Here is a 12,285-nt window from a genome sequence, read left to right on the forward strand (position 1 = left end):
GGTTCAACATAAGGAAATTCTATATATGGATGTGTTAATTGCGTTCTCAAAATTCGACTGTGACTATGGCATCCCTTTTCATAATTCGAATGATGAGAACATGGCAAATAGAAATATTATAGCAAAATACGGGTCAAGTATCATGTCTTTATGTAAGACATCATGAATCGTGTCCTATATGCTTCGGTATAGGATTGACTACATGTGTTATAATATTCATCTGTTCTAATTTTCCAAATGCCTAGGGCATTAAGAGGGAAAAAGGTCTAGAACCGGATATGACTAAATGGTTAAGCAATTGTCAAGGATAATCTGAGGTTTACCAAAGATTGGTTGCTCATGGACAGTTAGAAGTATAGTAATGGAAGGACCATATTGACATTATTATGAATAGACAGGAGTCTATTAATAATTAGTTGCCGTATGGCAAATATGGAATGTTTCCATATTGTGAGTTGAAGAATAGATGGAAAAGTTAGAAACTTTTATGCAAGAAGGATGTTCAAAGGAATGTACTTTGAATTTGAGACTTCATTTCCATGGAATTGTCTTGTAACAATCTCCAAAGGAATATTTTGTAATATCATTGGTCAAGTCTCTATGACTTTTGGCACCTAGACATTACAAAAGAATCTTTGCATGATAGTTTAGAATCTAACCCTTTCCAGTGGTGACAAGGATTTTGAATTCTTACACTTGCAATAAGGATTTGGAATTTTGAAATGTGCATCATTGAAATGTTTTTCAATTGATCTATCTCACAAAGTAAGGACCATAGACAAACATAGTGTGCATGCTTGGTGCATGGCATAACTATTCTTTAGACAAATATAGTGTGCATGCTTGGCGCATAGCATAACTATTGTTTTAATTCAAGTATTTAGTTGATTATTCGAAGCATTATACAATGAATGATGAGTAATCAATATTGCTCAAAAGTTATGGGGCCATATAGGATTAGTATTATTATTGTGTTTCACTTTGCATGTTTTGACTTCCCGAATAACTAGGTTATTCAAACCATCCACAGTCGATCATACTTTGGAAGTAGGTATTGAGGCAAGATTATCATGAATGGGTTTGTAGTTTGTCTAGGACAAGGTGGCTACAGTGTTCATGAGTGCTCCTGGAATAAGATTCGAGTATTTGATTCAACTCACGCTCATTTGAATCACTTCATGGATTTTATCACGAGTGATCATGAGACGATAATATCTTATATTCTTGAAACCAAGACGTGTGAGTTGTAGTTGCAAGTCGGTTGCACATTGACATATGTAAACGCACCAGTAACTTTGATGTTATAAAACATATCGTTGTGTGTAATTCGATGAGTAAGTACAAGCGAGCATTTGGTCGAAGTTTATCTGTTCCTTTTATCCCATGTGGATAAAAGCGATATATGTGGGCCCCTCGAAGATTTAGTGATGACACCAGGCCTGGACTGATTTGATTTGTTCAATTAGTCGGTCGTCATAAATCAGAAATCGGGAAACAACAGATAGACAGAGAGAATGATTATAATCTATGTCTCAGTCCATATGATATCTAGAATGGAGGAATATATGCTGAAACTTGAAAAAATTACAACTTCCTCATACAAAGTCAGATTTGGTCGTTCTCTGTATGTACGCTCTCGGTTTTACGACTACTACGACTTTCATTTATATCACTAAGGCTAATAAGTAATATATCTTTGATTTTTATTTTACGACGCGTATAACTGTGTCGGTTTAATCGTGAAATTTTGAAGAAGCATAACTTCTTCATACGAAGTCGGATTCGGGCGTGCTATATATCTATAGAAATCGTATTGATGTTTCATACATGTTCATGACGATTACTTTGGCTAAAAAGTAATATATCAATACTTCGAATTTTATAAACAACGGTTTATATTGAATTCTATTGGAATGCGAAAATGGGGTGTTACAGTTATGGGAAAATCGCAATTCTTGGTGAGGGTCGACATGTGTGGGTGATTTTTACAGGTCTAACCTAGGCAGTAGTTGTCAACAATCGGAACACAATGAACGGTATGATGGTGGTGGTGACTAGTCTAACAACTTATTAGGATTTGGATGTGTCACTTTCATAAACCCATGGTGGAAGTATTGATTTCATATATTGAAGGTCGATTTCACATACCGACCATGCAATCTTCGATTTCATAGAGGTGTTGCCAACTGCTTTCTCTGTGGTTCATAACCCAGATAAACATTTATGGGTTCGTCTGGATCAGGAAGAGTAGAGGATAGAACACGTAGTGCAGCGGACAAACAGAGCAACGGTGGAATCCTGTTGGTAGCCGTCGATGTTGGAGGAGCGTCAATCAAGTGAGAAAAAGGGCGACAAAGGGAAAAAGAAAGAGAAAGCGGACGGTGGAGAAGATAGTGGAAGGCAACAGGCCCTCGTCGCCACCAAACCTAATTTTATCGACATACATAGTCAGTGATCATCACCACCAATCGTAATGTTATTGGCTAACATAGTAAAAGGCAGTGGAAGGTGTAAATATGGACAACTTCAAGCTGTAGCCATCAAATATGAACAATAACCGATTGGCTTCGGGTTACTATTCATAAGCCTCCCCACAATTAATATGTATATATAATTAATGCGATATATATATATATATATATATATATATATATATATAATGACATTGATTTTGAGCTTCTAAAATTCAACAAAATAATCATGTTTTTAAGTTGTTAGTATAACATTTTTGACACGTAATAACATTTCTGGTTTTAACATGTAAAATTATGTTGTAAATGACTATTTTTTATCCAAAAAAATAGTTTAGCCCCAAAAAAAAACTTATTTTAGAAAAGACAATACAAAATCAATTAGAGGCTAGAGATTTTGGAGGCAGGGCGGGAAATTTTTTGGGATTGGGGTGGAGAATGCAACTCCGTCTCCTTTGGCCCCATTTACATCCATAGACACCTTCACCTAATAAATCACTCTCATATTTAAAGAGTTTATTGATTTATTAATTTTCAAAAAATCTATTAGATTAAAAGAAAATATAAAAATGCTTTTGAATTTTTTTTTCTTTTACTATCTTCAAAAATTAGTTTTTTAAAAGTGACCTTGAAAAATATTTATGACTTTTTCATCTAAAATAATTATGATACATATATAAACTAATACATTTTTTTCTTAAAAATTAATTTATCAACTTACAACTACCTATTATCACATAAACTATTTATTTTTATCGCAACACAAACTAATAAATATTTGGGAAAATGACTTATAAGGGTAATAATGTTTTAAAAATGTTCAAAAAACACCATCAAAGATTTATCTGTTTAAAAAACACCATCAAACTAAAGACTTTGTTTAAAAAACACCAAGGAAGTATATCTTTTGTTCAAATCCCACCTAGTGGTAACCTACAGCTATAGGTTAAATGAAAAAAATGACTTATTAAAATTAATTAACAGAAAATAAGTAATGACATGGAATATTTTTATTCTTATGTGGATTAAGGGTTAAAAATGTCTCAAGTATTTCAACATCTATTAACAGGAAGGAGTGAAGTAACCAGGGTTCGTTTTTAGGTTCGATTGCTCAACAACCCTCTATGAAATTGAACCCTCTGTGAAATCGATTTACATAGCCTTGGTGACATCGATTTTTCCAGCAAGAACGTTCCCCTGTTTGATGAATTTTCTGCAATTATGACGAAACTGCCCCTTGTTCTACAATTATGACCAAAATGCCCCTATTTGTTGGTTTTGCTGCAATAAATGATAGTAGATTGCTATTGCTTGTATATTTACTATTTTATATGTCTAAATTTAAATTTGAACAAAACAGTTGCTTATGGTTTAAAAAGTATGTTGTTGTTGTTTCAAAGTACGTTGTTATTCTTTGCTTGATGTTTAAATTAGAAAGTATCTTAGATTAGATTTCACGATTCCCAAACATATTGTCAAAGTATCATTAAGGAAAGTGAACCAATCTTCAACATATCCAAGAACTTAATTAATTATCAAGCTATCCCATTTTGTAAACAATTTCTAAAGGATAATATAACATTGATTAACATATCACATATTAACATAATCTTTCCAAAACCATCCCATTTAATGAAATAGTGAGAAATAGAAGTTGGAGAATAGTCAAGGCACCATACCATATGTGCAAGTTAACTCTTTGACATTAGTTGTCATCGTATGGTTTTCATAACATTAAAAAAAATAAGACATAAGTAAGCTTTTAACTTCAAATCTTAACATCATATTTATTTTTTCTTTTTTTTTAACTTGAAAATAGTATAATTACCTTATGTTAATATTGGTTAAGGGACTGACTTTACTCTCTTGTCATTGCTCGAAAAGGAAGAATAATTTGGGGGTATTTGATGTACTTTGTGGATGGGGTTTGGAATTGATTCGTGTAATGCAGTGGCAAGATGTGGGGAATACCATTTATAGAAAAAATATGAATATGTTGATTTTACTAATTCTAGCACATAAAATATATTATTCATCTTTATGTGTTCTAATGCAATATAAGTGTCTGCCCCTGTTGACCAATATACCCATGTATGGTAGAGATGTTGAAACTTGAAAGTTGAATGCCATTAATCCAACTACATGCCTGTTTCTTTTTATGTCTGAAAATGTGTCTGTGTTGATAAAGTGTTGCATATAAAATGTCTATTTCTTTTTTAAGTATGAATGACCTGTATCAATGTCAAATAAAGGATCATTTTGCATGTTCTGTGTCACACCCCCGAAACCAGACGGCGGAAACGTCTGAGGGCTCGCGTGACTTAAATTGAATATCATCCCAATGAATATACATGAATCACAACATAAACATCACCATGCATCAATACATTACAACTGATATTCTTCACATTCAGTACATTGTTTTAAATATTACACATGCATAACATAAATTGTTTGAGAGTTTTCAAAACATAACATCCTAATATACTTGATATTACCCTTCAGCTTACCTGTTACCTGAGAATACAAGTTATTTTGAAAAACGGTCAACATATGAAATGTTGGTGAGTTCATAAGTATGGTTGTGATAAAAATGATTTGTGTAGTTTGTAAAACCCAGAAAATCCGATATTTTCTGAAAAGACAATTGTTTACCAAAGTGTGAAGATCCATAAGTTGATGCATGAATTATTTCAAAACGTGTATAAAAGGAAGTTTTGTATTATAGTTATAGAAAAATACAAGCGAGTGGTGTTGATTTCCTCGAAAAACCCGATGTTTTCCGATAACATAAAATATCATTGTTTTTCAAATTGCTATACCGCCACAACGAATGATTTTGATTACTCTTCCTTGATTACTCGGATGGTATTGGATTTAATTAATTATGTGAGTCGTTATAACCATGCATAATAATGACTAGTTCGTCTGTCTTGGCAACCTAACGTACGTCGGGATTGATCTTAAGATTTTGTCACCCTAGACTGGCCGAGTCTAACTGTAGCGAACAGCCGAGGTGTGGGGGAGTCACCCCCATATAGATCTATACACAAACTCTCGCTCTCCTTCCAGGAGACTTTGATTATAACTACAGACTACGAACGACCCTTAGAGGTGTCGCCCGTTATTACTCACTTAATCCAAACAAAATTGATTACTGTTGATTAACGACCGGGATTTGTTTACTTTGATTTCAAATAAGCCTAACAGACACGGAGAAGAGGAATACAAGGTCCTGCTAATTACGCGTGTTATTTAAGGCTGTTGGTTATACGAAGGACACATTGGCCCATTTCATATTTGATTAAATTTGGACCTTACTAGCAATGCTAACGGGCCACCAAGGCCCAATAGCACATATAAGCCATTGAGGGTCCCTTAAACATGTAATTGGGTCACACGAGGCCCAATAGACATGTGTTATTATCGTCGAACCCAAAAGTCATGTTAATGGGTCACAAAGGCCCATTAAGCATGATTAAGATCTTTCAAGTCCAACTATTTGAATATTTACGTGTTTTAGGTATAATATAATGGTCGGAAGTTTGATTGAAAAATTGTTAAAATCTCAACAGCACGAAACTTGTCGGTTGTTTATAACGATAATTGAAAATATATGTATATTTTTCCTTCTATTTTCATAAGTTGTAATGTGGTATTATTTTTAACCCAAATGTCTTAAAACCAAAATAATTGACTCAAAATATTGATTTGACCCATTCAACCCTTTCTTTAATAAAAATGACAATTTTAGTCCCTTACATAAAGAAAAGACATTTTAGGCCCTTAACTCATTTTCTTGACATTTTTGACCATAGACTTGTTTAAATAAAGGTTTTTAGCTCAAAATTTACTCTTTGGCAGTTTCAGCCCTTCCAATACAGAATTTTCAGTTAAAACCCAATCTTTTCGCAACTTTTACATTTTTGGCCCAATTTCCAAAAACTTTACATTTTTTATCCTTTTTGGAAAGAAAAGAATTTTAACCCCTGAATTGGTTTTGTTTACACTTTTTACCTCCTGATTTGTGAAATTTATCATTCAACCCCTTGAAAATTTGGTTTTTCGCAATTTTGGGCTCAATGGGCCGAAAAGCCCAAAAATTGGCCCATTAAGCTACAAATTACATTTCTAGTCCTTTGAAGAGTATAATATTCATAAAAACATTTATTTTAACTATTTTGACTCTTTTGATCCTTAAGAAAACCGTGAATGGCAATTTTTAACCTAACTTTTGTTTATTTGACAAATTAAGCCCAAAAATTGGTTTTATGTTGCAATATGTTGATTTTAATCTTAGAGGGTAATTTTCTTGACTTGTTTAGTGTAATATACCTTAGATCATGTTTTTTTTCCTTCTTATGCCATAGATCTCGAGATTTCTTTCCTTTTTGTTTACATATTCAACACATAAGCACATAAAATCACACATACATACATGAAATCATACATAGCATACACATACACATAGATCTACACATTTTACTTGTATTCTCCCCCATAAAACTTGTAAAAACCGAAAATAGAGGGGTATGAACTCACCTTCTCTAGTTGCTCACAGTTTTGAAGGAAGAAATGAAGAAAATTTGGTCCTAGCAAGCCTTCTTGGAAGATCTTTGGCTTAGATGTGTTCTAAGAGGCATGATCATGAACTTTCATGAGTTAGAAGAAGATTTATAACAATTTCAAGAAGCTAAACCATGGATCTAAGCATTAACTTACCTAGAATGATGATTTTTGTGGAAAAACCTCCTTGAGATGCCCTAGAATCTCGAAAATTTTGATGGAGAAACAAGAGTGTTCTTTGAGAGTGTTTGGAGAGAATTTGTGAGGTGTGTGTGTTTTTCTTTTGTGTTCTCGGCCGAAGAAGAAAAAGAGGGGAGAAGAGAGAGAGAGTGAAGTGATAGATGCTTGGAAGTATGAGAAGAGTGCATGGATACCCCATGTATAATTGTGAGGTGGCATATAAAAGTCAACTCTTTCTCCCTATGTTTTGTAGTTGGGCCGAGAGAGGTAGAAGAAAGAAAAGAATTTGGGCCTTTTTGTGCATAAGCCCATATTATGGGCCATTTAGATGATTTTCGGCCCAATTGGTCTTTGGAGATGGCTCACGGCCCAAAATAAATCAAGGAACGAGTTTTATGGCCCATTGGGGCTATTTAGATTTGTTATGGCCCATTAGGGTATTTTATTTCATTCTAGGCCCATTATGGCCCAAAATGTTAAAATAAAAGAAAGCGGGTCCAATTAGGGTCCATTTAAGGGTCCTAAGCCCAAAATAGTCCAATTGAAAGCTTATTGGTCCATTAGGCCCAATAAGGAAACCCTAGTCCATAATGGACTTAAACCGGGATTTCTAGGGTTTCCAATATTTGTTGACTATTTGAATGTTTGTATAGGAATTTTGTTGTCATTGATTTAACACAATACATGTTTTCTAGCTTTAGGTACAATGTCATTCTTTGTTAAGTGACTACAACGTATCAGAATTCCTAGTTGTGACATTCTGTTATAAAGTTGCAAATGATCATCCAAGCAACAATTGCAATCCAAATAAAGCATAAAAATGGCAAACCATTTACAAAGCATACAATTTAAAAATACAAATCCATAATCTCATATCACAATAAAACACCCACTTTTTGTGTTAAACAATTTTAAATTTTGTGTAATTGCTTCAAACGGACATCTCAATCCAAGTATAACGAAGATGTAAGGGATATATCACCTAAAGTCCCAATTTGGTGTTAAGAATTGTACGAAACAATACAAATCCATGACCACATTCCATTTATAATCGTGAACATATCATAAACCCTAATACTAGATAAGTAACTTGTTCTCTAGCCACACTCATGACTCTACGAACATATCATCAACCCATTTCAAGAAAGCAACTTTTTTTTGTTTGGATCCTTCATATGCAGCAAAAATCAATCACATACCAAACATATATATGGAAAAAGGGTATGATAAAGCTTAGTTAAACATACCAAGTCATCAGAGGAGACGGGAAGAAGAATGATGGAGACGAAAAGAAGAAGAATTTGTCCTTGGATGAAGTGCTAATTCGATTTACGAAGGAGCCAAGGAGGAGTATGTCACTTACAACCATGTCACCACTACTCGTATGCCATGTCACCCACACTTATGCCATGTCACCAAGTGTTAGACCACATCAACATTTTTTTAAACGACGAGCAATATATTAGCAAATAAAACGAACAACAAACCCAAGCGAGAAGCTCGATCAATTACAAAAAACAGTCTAAGATAGGGGAGACGTTCCAAGCATGTCAGACAATAGAATTACATTTAGACCTACGTTTAATCCAATTGAAAGTATCCATACTAATATCATCTGCAATCAACATAGTCGTCCCCCTTACGTTCCTGAAAACAATAACATTTCGCGCCTTCCATATCATCCATAGCGTGGTGTAAGACAAAGATAAACACAACTTCTTCATGTATTTACTCCCGGTCGCAGATTCAAGCATCTCCATCAGATCCTGACGATTATTCGGTAACCTTGTAAATAAGGAAGACCAATCCATCAACCATCTCCACAAAATCAACAACAGAGGGACAAGAAAGAAAAATATGATCAACACCCTCCTCAACGATTCAACAGAAAGGGCACAGAGTAGAAGATATGGTCATTCCCCTCTTTGTAAGATTCAAGGAGGTAGGAATTCTATTTTGAAACAAACGCCACGCAAAGCAGTTTAATTTTAAAGGAATCCAATTGATCTATTTGAAAGGTAGAGAGTTCCCCATGTTGAATTGATTTAGCATCATACCCCTCAAATCTTTCACTGAAAATTCCGTATCACCATCTTCTTCCCACTTCCATCTGTCACGCCATCAACAAAAGTATATGCAGCCACCTGTTCAACCATTATAGCATTTAACATGTAGGAACGACTTACCAATGAGTGTGATTTCAACAAAAGGTATACTTTGTTGTTGTCTTTTTTACAAAACTCTTTGGATGGTATTTTTTAAACATACAATATTTTGATGGTATTTTTTAAACGTTGTTAAAACATATTTACCAAGTCATTTTCCCTAAATATTTCTATAAAAAGAAAAAACTTTTTGTGTCGGATTAAATAAGTAAATCCCAAACACCCTTTAAAACTCCATATTTTGAAAGTAAAATGACCAGAATGGCCTTTTTTTAACCTGTAATCAAATATACTGACATTGCTGCTTCTCCATAGACCATCACCGCCATCGTGCTTCTTCTCCATCGACTTGGCTTGTTCTTCTCCATTAGCGCTGCTTCTCCTAATCTGTTCTTCACCGTCGACTCCATCTTTTTCGTCGATTTGCTTCCACAATCGATTCCTGATTTTGAAACAATCGATTTTAGGGGTTAAAAAATCAAGATTAGAAGGGAGACGCACATAAAGTAGGAGAAGGCCTGTTCATCATCTTGTTTTCCATTCCATCACGCATCCCTAAAGCCAATACTAAATCCGACATCAAACTCACTAGTAACTGTAAGTAATTTCAAATTATTGTTTCTAGTAAGAAGCAATTTATTTCTAGTACATGTTGCTGAACCAATCTGGCTTTCTTTTTATAATTTTTGCTTAAAGAATGATTGCAAGAAAGGCACACAAGCTGTTTGATAAAATGCCTGAGAGAAGTGTCTCAATTTTGGGTTTCCTGGTGCTCATTAATGATGCTCTATAGTCTATTCATTATAGTTTAAAGTTCTCTGCTATTGTAGAAGGCTTCGGGTTGTTTCCTATAGCTAGGTCATGTTTTAACTGATGCTACTTGAATCTTTCCTTGAACACTCTTGTAGAAACTTTTAGCTTATAGTGGTGGCAATCTTGAAGGAATTGTCGACAATTGTTATCATTTTGGGCTTGCATATGGTTGTGTGCTTTAGCAAGAAGTTTATAATCATCAACATGTGCATGAATATCAAAAATTATCTAAATAATTATTGAAGTTAATAAAATTTGTGATGTTATTAGTTTAAGTTGTGTGAGTTTGAATACAGGCATGGCAATCACAAGTGTGAGTTGTAATATTTCCATACAAAAAAGAATGAGTTTTACAGATTATGTGGGACTTCCAAACTGCCCGACACTTGATTTCGGGCAGCCGGGCAGAGGAAGTTCATGTAGCCGGATTCCAATGAGAGTAACAATGAGAGACCGAAGCAAGAACAGGAAACCATTGCAAAAAGGTAGGAATCTTAGCATTGAAGCCATTCAAACAATTCAAGCACTCAAAAGAGCTCCAAAATCTGTAGAAAAACAACAAGAAGTTATTGATTCCAAGTTTAGTAGATTACTCAAGTTTGATATGATGGCTATCCTCCGTGAACTCCTTCGCCAAGAAAATCCCATTCTTGCCCTTCTGGTCAGTTGAGTTTATAAATTATAAATCTTCTTTCTAATTTGGTCATTTGAAAATATTCAATCTCAATTTGTAACCATGTTATGCATAACTAATAATATATACTATTCTTGTTGTAGGTTTTTGCAGAAATCAAAAAGGAATATTGGTATAAACCACAAGTGTCATTATATGCAGAAATAATCTCGGTTTTGGCAAAGAATAACTTGTATGATGACGTGGATATGATTTTTCTTGAATTAAAAACTGAAAAAGTTAGATTAGAGGCCAAAACCGAGGGGTTTAATTTGTTTTTGGAAACTTTGATGAGTTACAACATCACTAGACTTGCCATGGATTGTTTTGAGTTGATGAAAGAGGTTGATTGTGAGCCTGATAGATCAACATTTAAGTTATTAGTAAGTTATTTAGAATCCAAAGGAGAAAGGAGCCTTTCTGAAAGTATTAGGCAAGAAGCTCAGAAATATTATGGTGATTCTATCGAGTATGTAGATGAGCAAGATGAGATGGCAATTACTTAAGGTGTTTGTTTCTTTTTTATTTAATAGGGAAATACTTAATTTGATAAGATATATCATGTATATGAGTGTTTCTTGGTTATTTAGTATAGAAATAACGACTTAATAGAAAAGGGAAAGGGAAATGTGGCTGGTGCGTTGAATTTTCGATGGGTTTATGTTATCCCTACATATATATGTATTGCCATTTGGACTTTTTATAGATTGACATTTATTAAAGAGCTTGTAAATTTAACCATTTAAGTTAAATATTCAATCGGTCAGATGAGTAAAGTTTAAAAACTTAACATTAGATGAAACATGTTAAATAGACCGAAAGTTTGGCAAAGCACATTCAAATCCAAGACAAAATTGCAAAATTGTTCTTTGTGATTTCTATTTTATGCAGCTAAAGTCCAAAGCTTTAAAAAGTTATGGATTTTGTTATTTTAACGTAGTTTTGTTGTGTATTTAGTCTATGTTCAAACTAAAAGGACTATTATACCCTTCTTTTTTTATTTATAATATTTTTTAGATATTTAATAAATATTGAAAAGAAAGGGGTACTCTCTCTCTCTCACATGAATCAAAATTACACACCCCCCATTCGGTATTTTGTGTTACTCATTGAGGAAGCATAAAACCGCCCACACACCTTGTATATGTGCGATTATGGAGAGAGAAGAAAGAGAGAGATGAGGTTTGATCGGAGGTGGTGCAAGGTGGGTGTTGGTGATGGCCAAAGGTGGCTTACTCGATCTACATGGGCGTAACAGATCCAAGGCCAATAACAGTGATGACGTATCCGATCTGGTGTTGGTGGTTGGAAGGTGTTTCCGATAAAGGGTCAGGGAGGAGATGGGTTTTGAAGAAAGAAATGAGACTTGAGAATGAATTAAGAGTGCAATGACGATAGTTGTTGGTGGTGGTGGGGA

The 12,285-nt window shown here is 34.1% G+C and overlaps 1 protein-coding gene across 1 annotated transcript; it reads left to right on the forward strand.

The window, feature by feature from the left end:
• Positions 1-9,653: 9,653 nt before the first annotated feature.
• On the forward strand, positions 9,654-11,590 carry LOC145107492 (vacuolar sorting protein 9 domain protein). The gene is made up of 3 exons (XM_079044383.1): positions 9,654-9,979; positions 10,492-10,856; positions 10,973-11,590. The coding sequence occupies exons 2-3, from the start codon at positions 10,494-10,496 to the stop codon at positions 11,372-11,374; spliced, it is 765 nt and encodes a 254-aa protein (XP_078900509.1). The 5' UTR covers positions 9,654-9,979; positions 10,492-10,493; the 3' UTR covers positions 11,375-11,590.
• Positions 11,591-12,285: the final 695 nt, after the last annotated feature.

The sequence above is a fragment of the Lactuca virosa genome, chromosome 4 (genome assembly GCF_052849685.1).
Source record: "Lactuca virosa cultivar CGN04683 chromosome 4, Lactuca_virosa_CGN04683_v6, whole genome shotgun sequence".
NCBI lineage: Eukaryota > Viridiplantae > Streptophyta > Magnoliopsida > Asterales > Asteraceae > Lactuca > Lactuca virosa.

Bases quoted from the DNA above. Each gene is read 5' to 3' on its own strand.
- LOC145107492 (XM_079044383.1), top strand. From the start codon at position 10,494: ATGGCAATCACAAGTGTGAGTTGTAATATTTCCATACAAAAAAGAATG. The intron at 10,857-10,972 runs GTCAGTTGAGTT...TTCTTGTTGTAG, and splicing joins ATCCCATTCTTGCCCTTCTG to GTTTTTGCAGAAATCAAAAA.